At 42.0% G+C, this 24,488-nt stretch overlaps 2 protein-coding genes across 3 annotated transcripts in view; one reads left to right on the top strand and one right to left on the bottom strand.

Annotated features, from left to right (window-relative positions):
- The window catches only part of LOC121536737 (glypican-6-like), a 104,458-nt gene extending 103,471 nt beyond the window's left edge, over nt 1-987 (top strand). The window contains exon 9 of the mRNA XM_041844226.2: nt 26-987. Within this exon, the coding sequence (XP_041700160.1) occupies nt 26-243 (218 nt within the window). The 3' untranslated portion in view covers nt 244-987. The remainder of the gene's footprint in view (nt 1-25) is intronic.
- Nucleotides 988-2,568: 1,581 nt separating this feature from the next.
- Nucleotides 2,569-23,715, bottom strand: LOC121536738 (L-dopachrome tautomerase-like). Of its 2 annotated transcripts, none has more exons than XM_041844227.2 (9): nt 23,228-23,715; nt 21,792-22,091; nt 21,098-21,198; nt 20,839-21,005; nt 12,757-12,942; nt 12,490-12,631; nt 11,069-11,270; nt 10,752-10,927; nt 2,569-3,069 (listed from the first exon to the last, which is right to left on the bottom strand). In XM_041844227.2, the coding sequence occupies exons 1-8, from the start codon at nt 23,514-23,516 to the stop codon at nt 10,755-10,757; spliced, it is 1,560 nt and encodes a 519-aa protein (XP_041700161.2). In that variant the 5' UTR covers nt 23,517-23,715; the 3' UTR covers nt 2,569-3,069; nt 10,752-10,754. The 2 variants fall into 2 exon arrangements, with proteins under 2 accessions (XP_041700161.2, XP_045062524.1); XM_045206589.1 differs by having other exon boundaries at nt 2,569-2,980.
- Nucleotides 23,716-24,488: the final 773 nt, after the last annotated feature.

Genomic DNA, 24,488 nt, shown 5'->3' with positions numbered 1-24,488 from the left:
TCTGTGTTCCTGTGCTGTTGTCCAGGTGACGAGGGCAGTGGCTCGGGCAGTGGCAGCGGCTGCACAGAGGCCTGCGTCACTGAGTTTGTCTTTGCCAGCACCGAGGCACCGGTGGTGGGAGCGGACCGGAGCGGGAGTGGACCAGTGGAGGATTCAGCAGCAGCCACACACCCTGCCCCCTCAGCAGCCCTGCCGGCCAGCCTGGCTCTCTCAGCCCTGGTACTGCACAGGCTATGGAGATAATGCTAGGGGAACTCACCCAACGTGGACAGAAAGATCTCTCTTTACCCTGTGTTTTTCTACTCAAGCAGACTGGAGCTACAGTCAAGCAGACAGTATTCAGGCAGCCTTGGCCTCTCGGATAGATAGAGGGGTCTTCTCTGCTCTGGAGACAGCAGTCATGCATCCTGGATCCCCCTTCCTCCTCCCAAAATGTCTGGTCATTGGTGCCATCCTTAGGCAGGACTTCACATGACTCCCGTCACTCCAAGATAGAAACAGATGATCCACCGTCAAACATTGTTCAAGAAGCCCAAAGGAATTACTTTATTCTGGCATAAGGCAGATGTTATTAGATCTCCATGAGAAAAAGTCATTGCACTTTTGGTCTATTTTTTTTATGCTATAGAAGATTATTATGTTGTACCACTGTGGGACTGTGGAGAGGTTGCACCAAGAGGTGATCAGAAGTTAGAACTAGAACGTCTACTATGGTATAAGGTGATCTCAGCTGGCAGGTATTGTACTTGTTGACAGGTCAGCAGTGTAGTTTTTCATGCATAAAACAAACGCGAGTACCCCAAAATCACAGAAAAATACCATAGATGCAGTATGGCTTTCCCATTAATTGTTTATTTCTTCCTTGGTTCATCTGCTTTAAATATTATTGATTCTTTTTCTACATTGACAGAAAATGAAAAGTAAGATATTGTATAACTCATACACTACATATACAAAGGTATGTGGACAGCCCTTCAAATTAGTGGATTCGGCTATTTCAGCCACACCCGTTGCTGACAGGTGTATAAAATCGAGCAAACACCCATGCAATCTCCATAGACAAACATTGGCAGTAGAATGGCCTTACTGAAGAGCTCAGTGACTTTCAACATGGCACTGTCATAGGATGCCACCTTTCCAACAAGTCAGTTTGTCAAATCTCTGCCCTGCTAGAGCTGCCCAGGTCAACTGTACGTTCTGTTATTGTGACGTGGAAACGTCTAGGAGCAACAACTGCTCAGCCGCGAAGTGGTAGGCCACACAAGCTCACAGAACGGGACCATCGAGTGCTGAAGCACGTAGCGCGTAAAAATTGTCTGTCCTCAGTTGCAACACTCACTACCGAGTTCCAAACTGCCTCTGGAAGCAACGTCAGCACAAGAACTGTTAGTCGGGAGCTTCATGAAATGGGTTTCCATGGCCTAGCAGCCACACACAAGCCTAAGATCACCATGCGCAATGCCAAGCGTCGGCTGGAGTGGTGTAAAGCTCGCCGCCATTGGACTCTGGAGCAGTGGAAACGCGTTCTCTGGAGTGATGAATCACGCATCACCATCTGGCCGTTCGACGGACGAATCTGGGTTTGGCAGATGTCAGGAGAATGCTACCTGCCCGAATGCATAGTGCCAACTGTAAAGTTTGGTGGAGGAGAAATAATGGTCTGGGGCTGTTTTTCATGGTTCGGGCTAGGCCTCTTGGTTCCAGTGAAGGAAAATCTTAACGCTACAGCATACAATGACATTCTAGATGATTCTGTGCTTCCAACTTTGTGGCAACCATTTGGGGAAGGCCCTTTCCTGTTTCAGCATGGCAATGCCCCCGTGCACAAAGCAAGGTCAATAAAGAAATGGTTTGTCGAGTTCGGTGTGGAAGAACTTGACTGTCCTGCACAGAGCCCTGACCTCAACTCTATCAAACTCCTTTTGGATTAATTGGAACGCCGACTGCGAGCCAGGCCTAATTGCCCAACATCAGTGCCCGACCTTACTAATGCTCTTGTGGCTGAATGGAAGCAAAGGGGGGACCAATTCCATATTAATGCCCATGATTTTGGAATGAGATTTTTGACGAGCAGGTGTCCACATACTTTTGGTCATGTAGTGTATCTAATATGAGTTTTTATCATTTACTGCATTCTGTTCTTTTGAGTGCAGATGTTATCATACCACAATTAACCTCATCAGAAAGATTGCCTTAGGTTATGTTATATGGTGATATCCACTATGTCAGATTTTCCCATAATTGGATAGAATAAAAGAATGGCCAACCATTTAGAAAGGATCGGCCTGCATTTTTGGTGCGAGGTTATATTTGTAATATCCTCAGATATTAACCTTTACCTGATAACTCAGGATTGAAATGTTTTCAATGTTAATTCAACTTTTTTTTTAACTGCACATGCTTAACTTCATAAGCATATGTTCATCTAGTGTTTTCATTACCTGCAATGTGATGTCTTTAACTTCCCATCTGTCATTATGAAGGCACATTTAGATACAGTATGACACCATGTTCTAACAATTCTAGCAAGCTTCTTATGAACTAAATTAGCTGTTTGAGGCCCTCAGATTTCCAGATTTCCAACATTTATTGACATGATCATTCATTGATCCGTTTTATGGAAGATACATGTGCAGTTAAAGTTAATGCACTTAAATATCTCTAATGTCAAGTGAGCTAATGTCAACATCTGTATTTACCTGTAACCACTAATGTCTTTATAATTCATAAGTAGATCTGATGAAATTACAGTACACATAACATTGATTCAAACCAAATGTTGTTTATATGTAGTTATTCATTACTGAAAACAGGAGAGAACGAATGAGGATCAAGAGGAGATGACGTGCCAAATTGTAGTAGGTAAAAACATAGCACATTGAAGACTAAAAATGCCAAAGGCAAAAAAGGCCCCTGCATTTATCTCTGGCGCCTGAGTGGTTCTGTCTGCGGAGACAGGCTCAAAGCCGACCACAGCCACCTGTGAAATGAGAATCTTAGAATGTAGAGAGTGTCTGGACAGGGTTGAATGCTCCAGTGAGGATAGGCAGTAGAGCGTACCTACAGAGACTGGGAAAAGATCGGCATTACTGAAGGGGGCGTACTGTATTTCCCCCCTCAAACGCTAGCCAACAAAACCAGTCTCAAGAAGTATAGTGTTCTCAGAGGGCCGGCCGGTCAACTCAGTAAACCACAATGGCCAGCTAAGCTAAGCATACATATCAAGGGAGTTAGCCAGTATTATATTAATATCCTTCATCTCTTATTGGACTTGTTGCAGCATATCAATTGTGAGCTTGCTTCGTTGCCTCTTGATAAACCAGTATTAGTGTTCACCTTGTATGAATGTAAGGCAAATGATGATGATGTGCAAAATAATGGAGAACAAAACAGTTTGTCTCTTTGTCAGTGTGTCCTTAAAATAAGATTCTTTATTATGAATAATGATCTCGCAGGATGCAGATTTTATTTTTTTGTATTATTGCACTTTTAATGGTAATATTTTTGCTATATTTTGTCTTGTATGTTTATGGATCAGCAAAAGTAATGTAAAAAACAAACGTTTCAGAAACGTTATTCATCAACATTTCGTACAATCAAATGCATTCTATTATAACAAAAAAAATAAGATCATGATAATATCTTGCTTGGAGTTGGAAAACTGTTTCAAGCCAATACAGTGCCTTGCAAAAGTATTCATCCCTTCATCCCTCTTGCCATTTTTCCTATTTTGTTGCATTACAACCTGTAATTTAAATGGATTTTTATTTGGATTTAATGTAATGGACATACACAAAATAGTCCAAATTGGTGAAGTAAAATGAAAAAAATTACTTGTTTAAAAAAATTATTTAAAAAAAATAACGGAAAAGTGGCGCGTGCATATGTATTCACCCCCATTGCTATGAAGCCCCTAAATAAGATCTGGTGCAACCAATTCAGAAGTCACATAATTAGTTAAATAAAGTCCACCTGTGTGCATTCTAAGTGTCACATGATCTCAGTATATACAGTTGAAGTCGGAAGTTTACATACACCTTAGCCAAATACATTTAAACTCAGTTTTTCACAATTCCTGAGTTTTAATCCTAGTAAGAATTCCCTGTCTTAGGTCAGTTAGGATCACCACTGTATTTTAAGAATGTGAAATGTCAGAATAATAGTAGAGAGAATGATTTATTTTAGCTTTTATTTCTTTCATCACATTCCCAGTGGGTCAGAAGTTTACATACACTCAATTAGTATTTGGTAGCATTGCCTTTAAATTGTTTAACTTGGGTCAAATGTTTCGGTAGCCTTCCACAAGCTTCCCACAATAAGTTGGGTGAATTTTGGCCCATTCCTCCTGACAGAGCTGGTGTAACTGAGTCAGGTTTGTAGGCCTCCTTGCTCGCACACACTTTTTCAGTTCTGGCCACACATTTTCTATAGGATTGAGGTCAGGACTTTGTGATGGCCACTCCAATACCTTGACTTTGTTGTCCTTAAGCTATTTTGCCACAACTTTGGAAGTATGCTTGGGGTCATTGTCCATTTGGAAGACCCATTTGAGACCAAGCTTTAACTTCCTGACTGATGTCTTGAGATGTTGCTTCAATATATCCACATAATTTTCCTTCCTCATGATGCCATCTATTTTGTGAAATGCACCAGTCCCTCCTGCAGCAAAGCACCCCCACAGCATGATGCTGCCACCCCCGTTCTTCACGGTTGGGATGGTGATCTTCGGCTTGCAAGCCACCCCATTTTTCCTCCAAACATACAGTGAGGGAAAAAAGTATTTGATCCCCTGCTGATTTTGTACGTTTGCCCACTGACAAAGACATGATCAGTCTATCATTTTAATGGTAGGTTTATTTGAACAGTGAGAGACAGAATAACAACAACACAATCCAGAAAAACCCATGTCAAAAATGTTATAAATTGATTTGCATTTTAATGAGGGAAATAAGTATTTGACCCCTCTGCAAAACATGACTTAGTACTTGGTGGCAAAACCCTTGTTGGCAATCACAGAGGTCAGATGTTTCTTGTAGTTAGCCACCAGGTTTGCACACATCTCAGGAGGGATTTTGCCCCAATCCTCTTTGCAGATCTTCTCCAAGTCATTAAGGTTTCGAGGCTGACGTTTGGCAACTCGAACCTTCAGCTCCCTCCACAGATTTTCTATGGGATTAAGGTCTAGAGACTGGCTAGACCACTCCAGGACCTTAATGTGCTTCTTCTTGAGCCACTCCTTTGTTGCCTTGGCCGTGTGTTTTGGGTCATTGTCATGCTGGAATACCCATCCACGACCCATTTTCAATGGGAAGGAGGTTCTCACCCAAGATTTGACGGTACATAGCCCCGTCCATCGTCCCTTTGATGCGGTGAAGTTGTCCTGTCCCCTTAGCAGAAAAACACCCTCAAAGCATAATGTTTCCACCTCCATGTTTGACGGTGGGGATGGTGTTCTTGGGGTCATAGGCAGCATTCCTCCTCCTCCAAACACGGCGAGTTGAGTTGATGCCAAAGATCTCGATTTTGGTCTCATCTGACCACAACACTTTCACCCAGTTCTCTGAATCATTCAGATGTTCATTGGCAAACTTCAGACGGCCCTGTATATGTGCTTTCTTGAGCAGGGGGACCTTGCGGGCGCTGCAGGATTTCAGTCCTTCACGGCGTAGTGTGTTACCAATTGTTTTCTTGGTGACTATGGTCCCAGCTGCCTTGAGATCATTGACAAGATCCTCCTGTGTAGTTCTGGGCTGATTCCTTACCGTTCTCATGATCATTGCAACTCCATGAGGTGAGATCTTGCATGGAGCCCCAGGCAGAGGGAGATTGACAGTTATTTTGTGTTTCTTCCATTTGCGAATAATTGCACCAACTGTTGTCACCTTCTCACCAAGCTGCTTGGCGATGGTCTTGTAGCCCATTTCAGCCTTGTGTAGGTCTACAATCTTGTCCCTGACATCCTTGGAAGCTATTTGGTCTTGGCCATGGTGGAGAGTTTGGAATCTGATTGATTGATTGCTTCTGTGAACAGGTGTCTTTTATACAGGTAACAAGCTGAGATTAGGAGCACTCCCTTTAAGAGTGTGCTCCTAATCTCAGCTCGTTACCTGTTTAAAAGACACCTGGGAGCCAGAAATCGTTCTGATTGAGAGGGGGTCAAATACTTATTTCCCTCATTAAAATGCAAATCAATTTATAATATTTTTGACATGTGTTTTTCTGGATTTTTTTGTTGTTATTCTGTCTCTCACTGTTCAAATAAACCTACCATTAAAATTATAGACTGATCATTTCTTTGTCAGTGGGCAAACGTACAAAATCAGCAGGGGATCAAATACTTTTTTCCCTCACTGTAACGATGGTCATTATGGCCAAACAGTTCTATTTTTGTTTCATCAGACGAGAGGACATTTCTCCAAAAAGTACGATCTTTGTCCCCATGTGCAGTTGCAAACCGTAGTCTGGCTTTTTTATGGCGGTTTTGGAGCAGTGGCTTCTTCCTTGCTGAGTGGCCTTTCAGGTTATGTCGATATAGGACTTGTTTTACTGTGGATATAGATACTTTTGTACCTGTTTCCTCCAGCATCTTCACAAGGTCCTTTGCTGTTGTTCTGGGATTGATTTGCACTTTTCGCACCAAAGTACGTTCATCTCTAGGAGACAGAACGCTTTCTCCTTCCTGAGCGGTATGACGGCTGCGTGGTCCCATGGTGTTTATACTTGCGTACAATTTTTTGTACAGATGAACGTGGTACTTTCAGGCGTTTGGAAATTGCTCCCATGGATGAACCAGACTTGTGGAGGTCTACAAATTATTTTCTGAGGTCTTGGCTGATTTATTTTGATTTTCCCATGATGTCAAGCAAAGAGGCACTGAGTTTGAAGGTAGGCCTTGAAATACATCCACAGGTACACCTCCAATTGACTCAAATGATGTCAATTAGCCTATCAGAAGCTTCTAAAGCCATGACATCATTTTCTGGAATTTTCCAAGCTGTTTAAAGGCACAGTCAACTTCTGACCCACTGGAATTGTGATACAGTGAATTATAAGTGAAACAATCTGTCTGTAAACAATTGTTGGAAAAATTACTTGTGTCATGCACAAAGTAGATGTCCTAACTGACTTGCCAAAACTATAGATTGTTAATAAGAAATTTGTAGAGTGGTTGAAAAACAAGTTTTAATGACTCCAACCTAAGTGTATGTAAACTTTCCAACTTCAACTGTATACACCTGTTCTGAAAGGCCCCATAGTCTGCAACACCACTAAGCAAGGTGCACCACCACGCAAGCGGCACCATGAAGACCAAGGAGCTCTCCAAACAGGTCAGGGACAAAGTTGTGGAGAAGTACAGATCAGGGTTGGGTTATAAAGAAATATCTGAAACTTTGAACATCCCACAGAGCACCATTAAATCCATTATTAAAAAATTTAAAGAATATTGCACCACAACAAACCTGCCAAGAGAGGGCCACCCACCAAAACTCATGGACCAGGCAAGGAGAGCATTAATCAGAGAGGCAACAAAGAGACCAAAGATAACCCTGAAGGAGCTGCAAAGCTCCACAGCGGAGATTGGAGTATCTGTCCATAGGACCACTTTAAGCCGTACACTCCACAGAGCTGGGCTTTACGGAAGAGTGGCCAGAAAGGCATGTGGGAGACTCCCCAAACATATGGAAGAAGGTACTCTGGTCAGATGAGACTAAAATTGAGCTTTTTGGCCATCAAGGCAAATGTCTGGCTCAAACCCAACACCTCTCATCACCCCAAGAACACCATCCCCACAGTGAAGCATGGTGGTGGTAGCATCATGCTGTGGGGATGTTTTTCATCGCCAGGGACTGGGAAACTGGTCAGAATTGAAGGAATGATGGATGGCGCTAAATACAGGAAAATTCTTGAGGGAAATCTGTTTCAGTCTTCCAGAGATTTGAGACTGGGACGGAGGTTCACCTTCCAGCAGGACAATGACCTTAAGCATAATGCTAAAGCAACACTCGAGTGGTTTAAGGGGAAACATTTAAATGTCTTGGAATGGCCTAGTCAAAGCCCAGACCTCAATCCAATTGAGAATCTGTGATATGACTTAAAGATTGCTGTACACCAGCGGAACCCATCCAACTTGAAGGAGCTGGAGCAGTTTTGCCTTGACGAATGGGCAAAAATCCCAGTGGCTAGATGTGCCAAGCTTATAGAGACATACCCCAAGAGACTTGCAGCTGTAATTGCTGCAAAAGGTGGTTCTACAAAGTATTGAATAGTTATCCAAGCTCAAGTTTTCTGTTTTTTTGTATTTTTTCTTGTTTGTTTAACAATAAAACATATTTTGCATCTTTTACATTTACATTTTAGTCATTTAGCAGAAGCTCTTATCCAGAGTGACTTATCCAGAGTAAGTGCATACAATTTTTATTTATTTATTTATTTATTTTATACTGGCCCCCCTTGGGAAACGAACCAACAACCCTGGCATTGCAAACGCCATGCTCTACCAACTGAGCTACACGGGACCACTTCAAAGTGGTAGGCATGTTATGTAAATCAAATGATACAAACCCCCAAAGAATCTATTTTAATTCCAGGTTGTAAGGCAACAAAATAGGAAAAATGCCAAGGGGGGTGAATACTTTCGCAAGCCACTGTAAGGTTGATGATCTAGTTAACATAAAGACCGTACAAACAAATATGCCTTACAGTTTTTTAATGCAATTCAAATGGTTGCATCTGTGTTTTGTTACTCTTTCATGCAAATAAATATTTGTTAAAAAGATAATAATTGCTTTGCGATTTTTGATGACTTACATTTGTAATTTCAAGAAATAAATATTTAAATGCATAATATAAAAAAATTTATATACACTGCTCAAAAAAATTAAGGGAACACTTAAACAACACAATGTAACTCCAAGTCAATCACACTTCTGTGAAATCAAACTGTCCACTTAGGAAGCAACACTGATTGACAATACATTTCACATGCTGTTGTGCAAATGGAATAGACAACAGGTGGAAATTATAGGCAATTAGCAAGACACCCCCAATAAATGACTGGTTTTGCAGGTGGTGACCACAGACCACTTCTCAGTTCCTATGCTTCCTGGCTGATGTTTTGGTCACTTTTGAATGCTGGCGGTGCTTTCACTCTAGTGGTAGCATGAGACGGAGTCTACAACCCACACAAGTGGCTCAGGTAGTGCAGCTCATCCAGGATGGCACATCAATGCGAGCTGTGGCAAGAAGGTTTGCTGTGTCTGTCAGCGTAGTGTCCAGAGCATGGAGGCGCTACCAGGAGACAGGCCAGTACATCAGGAGACGTGGAGGAGGCCGTAGGAGGGCAACAACCCAGCAGCAGGACTGCTACCTCCGCCTTTGTGCAAGGAGGAGCAGGAGGAGCACTGCCAGAGCCCTGCAAAATGACCTCCAGCAGGCCACAAATGTGTCTGCTCAAACGGTCAGAAAGACTCCATGAGGGTGGTATGAGGGCCCGACGTCCACAGGTGGGGGTTGTGCTTACAGCCCAACACCATGCAGGACGTTTGGCATTTGCCAGAGAACACCAAGATTGGCAAATTCGCCACTGGCGCCCTGTGCTCTTCACAGATGAAAGCAGGTTCACACTGAGCACGTGACAGACGTGACAGAGTCTGGAGACGCCGTGGAGAACGTTCTGCTGCCTGCAACATCCTCCAGCATGACCGGTTTGGCGGTGGGTCAGTCATGGTGTGGGGTGGCATTTCTTTGGGGGCCGCACAGCCCTCCATGTGCTCGCCAGAGGTAGCCTGACTGCCATTAGGTACCGAGATGAGATCCTCAGACCCCTTGTGAGACCATATGCTGGTACGGTTGGCCCTGGGTTCCTCCTAATGCAAGACAATGCTAGACCTCATGTGGCTGGAGTGTGTCAGCAGTTCCTGCAAGAGGAAGGCATTGATGCTATGGACTGGCCCGCCCGTTCCCCAGACCTGAATCCAATTGAGCACATCTGGGACATCATGTCTCGCTCCATCCACCAACGCCACGTTGCTCCACAGACTGTCCAGGAGTTGGCGGATGCTTTAGTCCAGGTCTGGGAGGAGATCCCTCAGGAGACCATCCGCCACCTCATCAGGAGCATGCCCAGGCGTTGTAGGGAGGTCATACAGGCACGTGGAGGCCACACACACTACTGAGCCTCATTTTGACTTGTTTTAAGGACATTACATCAAAGTTGGATCAGCCTGTAGTGTGGTTTTCCACTTTAATTTTGAGGGTGACTCCAAATCCAGACCTCCATGGGTTGATAAATTTGATTTCCATTGATCATTTTTGTGTGATTTTGTTGTCAGCACATTCAACTATGTAAAGAAAAAAGTATTTAATAAGATTATTTCATTCATTCAGATCTAGGATGTGTTATTTTAGTGTTCCCTTAATTTTTTTGAGCAGTGTATTATAACAGATTATTCAGTTAGGGACAAAAACTGGATAATGTCAATCTTAGGTAATAATGGATACAGTATAGGTGAAAATATAATCATATTATTAAATCATTTCACATAAACAAATTGTCCTACTGTATGCTCTGTTCTTTTTTTTAACAGAACAAGAACAGGGTAGTGTAGGTAAAAGAAGAAGCAAAGCACTCTAATACATTGTACTGTAAATTCCCATCAATAATGTCTGGTATGACAGAGTGCTACCAATTTAGTACTGGGGTACATTTCAACATGAGAAGCACCAAGGATATTAACCCAAAGTGTACCTACTGTTTAGGCTTCCTCTGTGTACTTTTTGTTGGTGAACTGTGCATTGATAAGGGGTTCAAAGCCACGTTTCCTGCGCTGTTGCAAGTAGAGGACCAAGATGAGTAGAAGAACCAGGAGACCCAGGAAAACACCACCCAGAGTGGACCCCAGCACAAACACAAATCCACCGTCTGTAGCTGAGGAAGGGATATAAGAAGAGAGATTTAATGCAAACAAGACCTTTATGAGAGCTTTCTTATTTCATTGACCTGCTAATAAAAAAAGAAAAAGTTGATGACGATTAATTTTATTGCAAAGATGACTGTGAAATCACTAACCCTCCAGGTCAATGGCATAAGAATATCCCAATTGATCAGAAGCCACATAAATCTCTTCATTGGTCACAGGAGGGAAGAATGGCACCATGTTGTAATCTCTGTTGTGACCGATGGGGGCCATCTCATCGGGGAAACTGGAGTTTGATGGAACAGATTTCCTCATCCACTCATCAAAAATGGCATCAGTGAATGTATGAAGCACCTTTAAAGCGATAGAGAGTTATGTAATTTTAAAACATTTGGTAACACTTTAAATTAAGTTGCCAACACTACATTAAATTGCCCTTTATAACTATGTAACTACATAGTAATAACTGTAGTAACACTAAAGTAACAACATAGTTATTGCTATGCATTTATGTTGTAATAGGGTTTAGCGGTATCAGGTATTACACAATTGGAACAAGGACTGTGTAACTACAAATCCACTTGCTGAAGGTTATTCCACGTATATAATTATTAATGTTATTACACATTTTATTGTTACACTATGTAACTACTGTTTTGTAATTACACGTTTGAAAGTCACCTGTGAATTACCATGCTAATAATGACCCAAACCAAAATATGACCTTGTTACACGTAACTACGCTGCCATCAAATCCAAGGGTAATTCCAGGGTTGATACCATCTTGATCTAATGACGTAAATAGGCTAGGACCTGAGAGGCTGTTACATACTAACTACATAGTAATGAAATGCATTATTACCTACTGGGTTTCACTTCACATTAAGTTGCTTGGTCATGGCTTGGTACATGGTATTTACAAGTATATCCTATGCCACTACATTGTTCTTACATTACTTTTTATTTGGTATAACCTTAGAAGCAGGTAATAACACAGAAATACATGTATTTAAAATAACCAGTAGTTAATGACAGGGTGTGCCTTGTTACAATTGTTGTTACCAGGTCCTAGCCTATTTACATAATTACATCAAGATGGTATCAACCCTGGTATTACCTGTGGATTTGATGGTAGTGGCACTGTATAGTATAGTAACAAGGTCACATATTGGTTCACGTTATTAAAATGGTAATTCACAGGTGACATTCAAACGTGTAATTACAAAACTCTAGTTACATAGTGGAACAAGAAAATATTTAATAACATCAGTGGGATAACCTTCAGCAAGTGGATGTGAATTACAAAGTCCTTGTTCCAATTGTGTAATAACTGATACCACTTCAATTCTATTATCATGTAATTACATAGTAACTACTATGTTGTTATTACAGTTATTGCTGTGTAGTTACATAGCAATAGGGAAAACTTAATGTAAAGTGATATCAAACATTTAGGCATCTTCTGCACAGAAAACTGACTAACTACAAAATTGTTTACTTTATCCCACATGACAGTCAAATACATTACTGAAATACATGGACTCATAAGCAATTGTACAAACTAGATCATTACTAGAAAGATGGGGTCATTGGCTGCAGAGTGAGACAGAGCACTGGTTCCATTGAGGAAGGAGTGGACCAGGTTGTGCAGGTTGTTCACTGAGGAGTCAAGCTCTGCCTCTCCATCTGGCTTGTCATAGCCTTCAAGAGCATTCCTGTATAGAAACAAATTACAGTTGGAAGTCAGAAACAATGCAATTTAGACAGTTTACTCAACTTTACTTTATTGGATAATACCTTATGTGTAAAGTCCCAGGTCAGTGTCAATAGTTTAGGTCACCTGAAGCTGAAGGTAGAGTTAGTGTAGAAGGGAGCGTTGTCAAAGTCTCTGATGTTTAGACAGCTCCTGACATCATTCATGGTGGGCAGACTCATGTTGGTCCTCACGCCACCCATATGACCTCTCCTAATGCGTCCCTCACTGGTCCCATTACAGAGAGTGACCAGGCGGTTATATTCATCCAGGCTGGGGAGGGAAAAAAATTCAAGCAACATTTTAGGACAGTGAGTCTGGTACAAAATACATGATGAACATGTACCCAGTAGTATAAAAACCAGCGCACAAAGCATAAACAGCACAGGTATAGTACATACAGGGCTGGTTTCCCAGACATGGATTAAGCCTAGTCCTTGATTAAAAAGCACTTTCAATGAAAATTCTTAATTGAACATGTTTTTTAGTCCAGGACTAGGTTTAGGGCTAGATTCACTCAGAAAGACATCCACGTATCGTTGTTTTGGCGGTGTCGAAGGTGGATCTGCGTTAGATCGGTCAAATCCACAAGTGGCTCGTTGCGTTATCGCAGAGACTGCCATTGGATGCAACAAAACCACACCCAACTGTAATCCGACAAATCCCATGCACCCGCAAAGTACATGGAGCCGCGTTACAAATTAGACTCATAGGCATAAATCCCCCCAGCCAAATTAACATGAAAACATGCATTAGCCTAATCACTGGCAACTCTACCTGTCTAGCTATAAAAAAAAAAAGTATTATATATATATATAATTGGCCTATTTTGGCACATATTTTTGGTTACATATCAGTTTGCAAACAATAAAATAAAAATAAAACGGCAGCTCCAAAATGCAGGCGTTTCAGCCTAGCTCAGTGCTTTCTGTGGTGGAGTGGCAAGCAGCAAAAACATTAAAAGGTCATTTTCTCTAGTTGCGCTGTGATTGGCTCATTGTTCTGTCACTCACGGGGACACTACGTCGCCGCAGATTCTTCAGGGAGAGATAGACAGTTCAAGCCCCCTTGGGAGCTGCCATAGATTTACATTAGAGTGCCCGTCCAAGAAGGCTCAAGGTCATTGGCCACAGATAAAATGACGTCTAATCATGTTATATCTACCGTAGCTTTGATTGGACTGATCATGTCAACATCATACTTAATGCAAAATCTTAGCTAGCGAGCTAGCTAGACAAGCAGTCGCCATCATGAATCACGTTGACAATCTACTGGCAAGTCCTTTTCAATCCTTGTCATGTGAAGAGAAATTATAGATAAAACGTATTTGTGCTCTTCTGCTATTGGACATAAACATTGCACAACAAGTCGGAAATCTCAAATTCAACAATGAGTGGTTTGGAAGGAATCAGCAGCTCACTGCGATGCAAAGCAATCACTATTTTGCGTCCCCTGCCTGTTATTCGGTGGAGAGGGTGCGTTGTCCAAGTCTGGGTTTAAGGATTTAAAACATCTGTGTGGAAGGGTCTCTTTTCCAAGCTTAAAAGGATAAACATTCACACGCAACACTATGGGCCAGAAAAGGTTGAATACATTGGCCATGCTGTCAATCCAGCATGACTTCTGCCGGGTTCAAAACAACTGGGAACTCAGAACTCAGAACTGGGAAATCTCTGACTTTGGTGCGTTCAAGACAACTGGGAATTCGGAAAAAAAGAGCTCCGACTGGGAAAATACATTTTCAACGGTCAGGAACTCGGGTCACTTTCTAGAGCTCCGACTTTCCGACCTGAAGATCACTGACGTCATGATTCAACCTAGTTTTTTTCAGAGTTCTCAGTTGTCTTGAAAGCACCATAAATCCAGAGAATGCAAGACTTTGATGACAAAGTTGGATGACAAGTTTGCCCACAAGAAGGACCGCCGCACCACCTTCCTGTTCACGTCTGTAGCCATGAGGTGCTTTGAAAGGCTGGTCATGACTCACATCACACCATCATCCCAGAAATGCCTAGACCCACTCCAATTCGCATACCGCCCCAACAGATCCACAGATGATGCAATCTCTATTGCACTCCACATTGCCCTTTCCCACCTGGATAAAAGGAACACCTACGCTGTTCATTGACTACAGCTCAGCGTTCAACACCATATTGCCCTCAAAGCTCATCACTAAGCTAAGGACCCTTGGACTAAACACCTCCCTTGGTCCAAACACTCCAAGATAGTTGTGAAGAGGGCACAACAACCTCCCCCTCAGGAGACTGAAAAGATTTGGCATGGGTCCTCAGATCCTCAAAAATGTCTACAGCTGCACCATCGAGGGCATTCCTGACTGGTTGCATCACCGCCTGGTATGGCAATTGCTCGTCCTCCGACCGCAAGGCGCTACAGAGGGAAGTGCGTATGGCCCAGTACATCACTGGGGCCAAGCTTCCTGCCATCCAGGACCTCTATACCAGGTGGTGTCAGAGGAAGGCCCTAAAAATTGCCAAAGACTACAACCACCCTAGTCATAGACTGTTCTCTCTGCTATCGCATGGCAAGCGGTACCAGAGTGCCAAGTCTAGGTCCAAAAGGCTTCTTAACAGCTTATACCCCAAAGTCATAAGACTGCTGAACAGCTAATCAAATGGCTACCCGGACTATTTGCATTGACCCCCCCCCCCCCCCCTCAATTACCTCAACTAAACTGTACCCCCGCACATTGACCCGGTACCGGTACCCCCTTTATATAGCCCTGTTATTGTTATTTGATTGTTACTCTTTAATTTTTTTACTTTACTTTATTTAGTAAATCTTTTCTTAACTCTTATTTTTCTTAAAACTACATTGTTGGTGAAGGGCTTGTAAGTAAGCATGTGACAAATCCAATTTGATTAGATTTCTTATTTGATTTGAAGTGAGCACAGCACAGCAACGGTGAGTCCAAAAATAGGCGTAAGTCTTGTATGCTGCTGCATAAATGAAGTAATATGCCAGGGTGATATGTATACTGTAGGTAAGAAAGTAATACTAAGTGTATGTTGTGTAGTAAACTGTAAGTAGCCCATTTGTCTCACCCTAAGAATTTGGTCCCTCTCCCCCTGAGAACTTCCCCAAATCACACACATCCCTGGGTTGCTCCTCTTTTCAGTTCGCTGCAGCTAGCTACTGGAACGAGCTGCAAAAAACACTCAAACTGGACAGTTGTATCTCTATCTCTACATTCAAAGACTCAATCATGGACACTCTTACTGACACTTGTGGCTGCTTCGCGTGATGTATTTTGTCTCTACCTTTATGCCTTTTGTGCTGTTGACTACGCCAAACAATGTTTGTACCATGTTTGTGCTGCTACCATGTTGTGCTGCTGCCATGTTGCCATGTTGTCATGTTGTCACGGCCCATGTTCTGAATTCTGTCGCTGTCCATTACAAAAGTGCTGAACAAATAGTAATATCGTGCATCTGAGCTCGTTCATTAGTCTTCATCGAAATTACAGCTTGCCTCTTATCAGTAGCGGTGCATGGGCAAAATCACTGGGGAAGCCCCCCCCAAAACAAAGCCAAATTACAACCTATGTGTTGTGATATTTGCGTTGTTTTCAAATTAATGTTTCCAACATTTCCGGACCACTAAACAACTATTGATTTACAACCACAGAGAGTTACTGGGGACTATGAAGAGACACACAGGCACAGACACAGACACATACACATGATAAGACACACACACTACACACATACACATGGATGTTGGATTGTAAATATTTGATAGTGGAGTAGTGGCCTGAGGGAACACACTAAATTAATTGGGTAAAGTGTTATGAAATGTAATGTCATGTCAGCTAATGGGGATCCTTAATAAATACAAATACTGCAAGTTGCAAAGAAAACAGGAACTGCCTCCACTATTCCACTATTCCGCACCATTTCAACTTCAACATCATAAAATCACCTCTGCTTAGTTTAATACAGTGACAACTAAAAGATACCAAAAACAATTTAGTCCAATCAACGTAAGCGAAATATGATGTGGCCCTCCATGGATCTGATTTCTGTGTGCATATTGACTCCAATGCCATGCTCCTCGCTTTCATGTTGACAAAACGGTCTATCACTCTGTCATACAGTACACGCTTTTATTTTTTGTTGTCCTAGGCTACCTGGCTAAAATGCTTGCTCGCTAGCCTAGCTTCCATTCATGGGCAACGTTAGCTAGTTAACATTAGCCTTCTACATCTACAGTGGGGAGAACAAGTATTTGATACACTGCCGATTTTGCAGGTTTTCCTACTTACAAAGCATGTAGAGGTCTGTAATGTTTATCATAGGTACACTTCAACTGTGAGAGACGGAATCTAAAACGAAAATCCATTAATTTGCATTTTATTGCATGACATAAGTATTTGATCACCTACCAACCAGTAAGAATTTTGGCTCTCACAGACCTGTTAGTTTTTCTTTAAGAAGCCCTCCTGTTCTCCACTCATTACCTGTATTAACTGCACCTGTTTGAACTTGTTACCTGTATAAAAGACACCTGTCCACACACTCAATCAAACAGACTCCAACCTCTCCACAATGGCCAAGACCAGAGAGCTGTGTAAGGACATCAGGGATAAAATTGTAGACCTGCACAAGGCTGGGATGTGCTACAGGACAATAGGCAAGCAGCTTGGTGAGAAGGCAACAACTGTTGGAGCAATTATTAGAAAATGGAAGAAGTTCAAGATGATGGTCAATCATCCTCGGTCTGGGGCTCCATGCAAGATCTCACCTCGTGGGGCATCAATGATCATGAGGAAGGTGAGGGATCAGCCCAGAACTACACGGCAGGACCTGGTCAATGACCTGAAGAGAGCTGGGACCACAGTCTCAAAGAAAACCATTAGTAACACACTACGCCGTCATGGATTAAAATCCTGCAGTGCACGCAACGTCCCCCTGCTCAAGCCAGCACATGTCCAGGCCCGTCTGAAGTTTGCCAATGACCATCTGGATGATCCAGAGGAGGAATGGGAGAAGGTCATGTGGTCTGATGAGACAAAAATAGAGCTTTCTGGTCTAAACTCCACTCGCCGTGTTTGGAGGAAGAAGAAGGATGAGTACAACCCCAAGAACACCATCCCAACCGTGAAGCATGGAGGTGGAAACATCATTCTTTGGGGATGCTTTTCTGCAAAGGGGACAGTACGACTGCACCATATTGAGGGGAGGATGGATGGGGCCATGTATCGCGAGATCTTGGCCAACAACCTCCTTCCCTCAGTAAGAGCATCGAAGATGGGTCGTGGCTGGGTCTTCAACATGACAACGACCCGAAACACACAGCCAGGGCAACTAAGGACTGGCTCCGTAAGAAGCATCTCAAGGTCCTGAAGTGGCCTAGCCAGGTCTGTATGGAGGAGTGGGCCAAAATCCCTGCTGCAGTGTGTGCAAACCTGGTCAAGACCTACAGGAAACGTATGATCTCTGTAATTGCAAACAAAGGTTTCTGTACCAAATATTAAGTTCTGCTTTTCTGATGTATCAAATACTTATGTCATGCACTAAAATGCAAATGAATTACTTAAAAATCATACAATGTGATTTTCTGGATTTCACAGTTGAAGTGTACCTATGATAAAAATTGCAGACCTCTACATGCTTTGTAAGTAGGAAAACCTGCAATATCGGCAGTGTATCAAATACTTGTTCTCCCCACTGTAGTTATATATTGAACTTCCACCCTCTCAGGCCTTGGCACAACAATGGATGAATTAATGGTTGGATCAGAATCAACGTTATGATCATTGAGCAGTATGGAGAATTAAGTAAAACTAATTTTGTATACTTTTTTTGTCAAGGGAGGCCAGATGCTTGCTGGCTTCCCTAGCTTTCAATGCTACGGGCGGCAACAATACTCGTTTGAACCAGACAGCATCTGATAGATGGCCTACACGTAGGGAGACAGAGGGGCGCTGTTTCGCTCGCTCGGATGCTTTCTCTTGTGAACGCTCAGGACCTCAGAATGGGGCGAAGTTTCACCTTCCAACAGGACAACGACCCTAAGCACACAGCCACGACAATGCAGGAGTGGCTTCGGGACAAGTCTCTGAATGTCCTTGAGTGACCCAGCCAGAGCCAGGACTTGAACCCAATCAAAAATCTCTGGAGAGACCTGAAAATTGTTGTGCAGCGACGCTTCCCATCCAACCTGACAGAGCTTGAGAGGATCTGCAGAGAAGAATGGAAGAAACTCCCCAAATACAGGTGTGCCAAGCTTGTAGAGTCATACCCAAGAAGACTCAAGGCTGTAATCGCTGCCAAAGGTGCTTCAACAAAGTACTGAGTAAAGGGTCTAAATACTTATGAGAATGTGATATTTCTGTTGTTGTTTTTTATATATACATTTGCAAAAATTTCAAAAAAACTGTTTTTGCTTTGTCATTATGGGGTATTGTGTGTAGATTGATTAGGGGAAAAAACGAGTTAATCCATTTTAGAATAAGGCTGTAACGTAACAAAATATGGAAAAAGTCGATGGATCTGAATACTTTCCGAATGTACTGTAGGTCTGTCTCACTAGTGTTTTATTCATTATTTTAGGCAATGTTGGAATAATGCATTTCTTTGTTTTGCTTACTTTGTGAATTATAATTAGCTCATGTGCTTTTCTCCACGAGGAGGGGATACTATAATGTTGTTGGGTCTTTAACCATGTTTGCCAGTGAAACTTAAGTAACAGACCCATGTAATTCCAGTTGATATTGCAAGGGTTGTTTTGTTTACGCAATGTGCTGTCTGTGCATCGGTATAGGCCTATTTTCTATAAAAGTGGATCCTCTTGATTGTATTTTCCTTCCCTTTTAGACCACATTGGCCTAATAAAATACTTCAAATGGTAGGCTAACTGTCTCTCTCTCTCTCTCTCTCTCTCTCTCTCTCTCTCTCTCTCTCTCTCTCTCTGTGGTGACTTAAAGAAGAGTAAAGTTAATGCCTCAACATCTTGCTGAATCTTTCTGAATTTCTATCCATTTTGAAAGTGCTGAACGAAGGCCTACCTCGTCGCAGCTCGTTTGCTTGCACTTGCTTATACTTAGAGCTTAGTGTTAATGATATAAGAACAAACATTATGAATCTACTGAACATAAATGTAATAATGTTTGTGTATGGTTCAAAAGTCAAAACCGATGTCGGCATTAGTTATTATTGAAGGAGAATGAGGTTTTTATCGAGTTACACAAATCCACAAGGAGTCAGTAGAAACCCTACTTATTTAAGCAAGTCAGCCACACGCAACTCCATCTCAATCATCAAGTTTGCAGACAACACAACAGTACTAGGCCTGATTAACAACGACGAGACAGCCTACAGGGAGGAGGTGAGGGCCCTGGCGGAGTGGTGCCAGGATAATAACCTCTCCCTCAACGTCAACAAAACGAAGGAGCTGATCGTGGACTTCAGGAAACAGCAGAGGGAGCACTCCCCTATCCACGTCGACGGGACCACAGTGGAGAAGGTGAAAAGCTTCAAGATAGATACTACTGCACTGTTGGAGCTAGGAACACAAGCATTTCGCTATAACATCTGCTAAATGTATGTATGTGACCAATACAATTTGATTTGATTTGATATCAGATGTTGTTTTTAAAAAGGCAGTAAATGAGGCTGAATGAACTTTTTCGCCGCCAGATGAGGCTCCGCTGATAGCCAGGTGTAGCGGTGGTAAGTATTCATTCCGTGATGTTGAAAAGACAGATTTATGTAGGCCCTAACAGTTTGTGGGCACCGTTTGTCACCGTTATAGTGCAATTAATGTATTGTTTTGTGTTGTGTAGTGGCTTTGCTGGCATGCATTTTTTTTTAAATGTTGAGTTTGCCCCACCAAGATTGACATGCTAAAATCAACACTGAGACTAACACATTAATGGTTTGACATTTGAGAGTCAATATTTCTAACATGGAACTTCAAACCAGTAGGGATAATAATGAAGTGGTTTGTGATACACAAGAGCAGCCGCTCACCGATATGTCAGCTCATACCACAGTTCCACCTTCAACCCCGCCAAAACATCTGCTATGCAGATGTCGGCCAACAGTGGTTAACACTGGTTAACGCTCGATCTGATTGAATCCAGGCCTTAATCTGTTTCCAGGAAACCTGCCCACAATGTTTTTAACTCATTTCTTTCCAAAAATGCACCTGTCACACACCACCCCCCAATTGGAGAACCTGGACTGGTTACTGATGAGGGAGGGGTCTTCTGGGTTGCGTCCCCCCAGGAGAGAATCTGTGCAGACGTCACACTCAGTCTGCCCTGTGGCAAAGTTCCAGTATGGAACAGCAAAGTTCTCATTGCCAGTCAGTCTCTGCAGAATTTAGGAAAGGTTTACTTTTATTCTCATCAATGTTTGAAGCTGATTTTCATGTCTTTCTCGTCATCATTTAAACCCACTCTTACCTGCAGGTCTCTCTCCAGACTGAGGAGGTGGTATCTGTGCCAGGTGACGAAGGCTGGTCCTTTGTGGGAAAAGTCAATGGCCTTGAAAGGATGACCTGGACCTAGAGAGAAACACAAGGTTTTTCATGAGCAACTTCTGAATGTTCTCTTCTGCTATCTATACAGTACATGGAGATTGGAGAGTATTATATAACTTATAACTAGTAAATAAGTAACACAGCAAGTGAGTAATTTATAACATTTGGCTTTCATTTTCATTCATGTTCCAACCAAGAAGGGATTAGTTTGAAGGTTGAATGTAATTGAATATACACTGAGTATATAAAACATTAAGAACACCTGCTCTTTCCATGACATAGACTGACCAGGTGAATCCAGGTGAAAGCTATGATCCCTTATGGATGTCACTTGTTAAATCCACTTCAATCAGTGTAGATGAAGGGGAGGAGACAGGTTAAAAACATTTTTTAATAAGACTTGAGACAATTGAGACATGGATTGTGTATGTGTGCCATTCAGAGGGTGAATGGGTAAGACAATATATTTAAGTGCCTTTGAACAGGGTATGGTAGTAGGTGCCAGGCGCATTGTTTTATGTCAAGAACTGCAACACTGCTATATATTGAAATATATTGAAATTATTTATTTAATCTATAAACGTATGAAATTAGAAAATAATCAATGGGTGTTTTACCTAAAAGTGTGTCTCTGACAGAATAGTAATGTTGCCACACAAAGAAGTCGTAGATGGAGATGTTGGAGAACTGGGGCTGGGTTCCATTGGGCCCCAGCAGGCCCAGCCAGTGCTGTGTGGCGATTACATAGTCTGGGTGGATGGTGTTCTTGGCCCGGTCCAATACATCCAGGAACTCCTGAAGCTCCGCTGGAGTCAGAGAGTGGATGTTCTTCCTCACCACCGGGGCTTTACGCACGTCACAGTTTGGTCCTGTCCAGCCAAACTTACACTGGCCACAGTCGAAGCCACCAAAGTTACCTAGACACATAAAGGGAATATAGATCATGTAAATCAAGTATATGGGAACAGTCAAACATGTGGACCATTCCATATACTTATGGGAACAGTCCAATTATCACAATTCCCAATTATCACAATTCCCACTTAAAGGGCAACTCCGCCACTTTCAACTTCATATTCATTATCTCCAGCACCAAACTAGTGTCTAAATACTGTATGTGAAAATGGCATATTTCTATGTTTTGTATAAAAAAATATTACGTTAAAAAGTTCTACCTGATGATGTCATCAACATTTTAAAAACAGTGATTTTCAAACACTATGAGATTCACGGTGATGTGGGGAGCAAGAAAATACCCTCCCTCTGGCTGGAAACTCATTGCAGGTTTTGAAAATCCCTGTTTTTCTTACTTTTAATCCTACAATGGGATGTCACAGAGAAGCACCTCTCTTCTCATCCTTTTAACCACAGATCATAAAAACGTGCCGTTTTGACATATGTAGACACTGGTTTGGTGCTGGAGATAATCAATATGAGGATGAAAAAGTGGGCAAGTTGCCCTTTAGCAATTTTCAATTGTTATTTTAGGTTTTAATGTGATCCAAACAAAAACCTATATTATGCAATAGTGAACACTGATTTACTGAAAACAGTAAATCATTTATTTAACACTTAAAGCCGCAATCAGCAGTTGAAAAAGTTGCCCCTGATTCGATAAAAATCTGAAGGATTGGGCTGGAGAAATGTAACCACTCTCAAGTTCTTAGACAGAGCTTAATCATGTTTTTAGTCTATAGTGTTTGTTTATGTTCACTTTATATACAAACATTGGAGTAAAACAAGATTACAGTCCCCTGTAGCTCAGTTGGTAGAGCATGGCGCTTGCAATGGCAGGGTTGTGGGTTCGTTTCCCACGGGGGGCCAGTATGAAAAATGTATGCACTCACTAACTGTAAGTCTGCTAAATGACTAAAATGTAAAATGTAAATATTTTGGGTTCTGATGGGGTACAACAGTTTAAATAAGCTCATGAGGCATTTATAAGTTATTTTCTCCAAGACTCAATGGCTACATATCATTAATTCACAAGTCCAAAAATGGATGTAGCAACAGCACCCCTTTAAATGTAACACTTCATTTTACTTTTACTTACCAGAGCACCTGCATGTCCTATTGAAGAATTTGGTAGGCCACCTTTCTCGATCATCAACATTTCTCAACCTATATGGTCCACCCCAGGGTTTGGTACTGACTCTGATGTCAGAGCAGTTTCCTCGTCCAGATAAAGTTCCACACACATTAGCAGGATCAGAAATGAGAGCAGGGCAGCACTGCTTTGAGACGATCCCCTCCACCGTGCTACAGAATCGAGGAAACTGAGCCTCTGTAGAGTCAGGAAATGTCACAAAACAAACCAACCCTAGCACCAGCGCCTTGATCATCTTCAACACTCTGGTCCTCTTCTGGCCACTCACAAATCAGTTTGTACACCAGTTCACAGCAATTACGTACTCAATTATTTTCTCCTAAAGGGTATGGAATCACATTTGTAACGCTCCTCAGTTGTTTATTCAGCATTTGGCTAGAGTCATAAATGTAATTTATGAAGGACAGCCTGAGAGAAAGTAGACTGTGATCCGGTCAGTCTCATGAACGCTATAAAAGCCTCCAATGTATGTGCCCTCTATAAGTAGGGTCAGAAAGGATTAAGACCATGGTCTCGTGGTAATCACCTGACACCAAAGGACTATGAGCTGGGCTCATACCAGTGAAACGCCTCAGGCCAAAATACATGGGGCGTTGGTTAGTCAACAGTTATGGTATCTACAGGTCTATATACTGTGAAACTCACAATATTAGTCCCATGAATAATCAAAAAAGAGTTTACACAATTTACACAACAGATATTTAGAAGTTCAACACATGCACATTCCATGCTTCAGCAAAAACACATAAACACCTGACCTGCAGAAAATGTGTCATGTTCGCCTTTACATGTGTACTAAATCCTAAATGCACCCATTTCCTATACATTTGGAGAGCAAGTGATGCCCATCAATGATATTCTCATTCGAAAGGCTAATGTGGACTGGCAGACAACATTTTTGCCTTGTTAAAAAAGCTGAAATCAGATCACTTTTGCAAATCTGATAACCTACTAACTATAATCCAGTCATCAGTTCTGCTTAGTGTCATTTCTAATTGATGAAGTTGTTTTTGCCAGATATGAACTGTACAGTAGGCTAATTGATATGAAATAGGGATAACAAACAGATAGGATTTTTGGTTTCCTACTCTTGTCCGTTTTTATCGCATGACATATCATACATATAACCTTAAATTGTTTAAATCATGATCGCCTAGTCCTACAAAACATGGCTCACATAGTTCATGCAAAGAAATCTTAATCTGAA

This window comes from Coregonus clupeaformis, chromosome 23 (assembly GCF_020615455.1).
Source record: "Coregonus clupeaformis isolate EN_2021a chromosome 23, ASM2061545v1, whole genome shotgun sequence".
NCBI lineage: Eukaryota > Metazoa > Chordata > Actinopteri > Salmoniformes > Salmonidae > Coregonus > Coregonus clupeaformis.
Note: the sequence above shows the minus strand (reverse complement) of the source record. Positions and strands in the feature narration are given on the sequence as shown.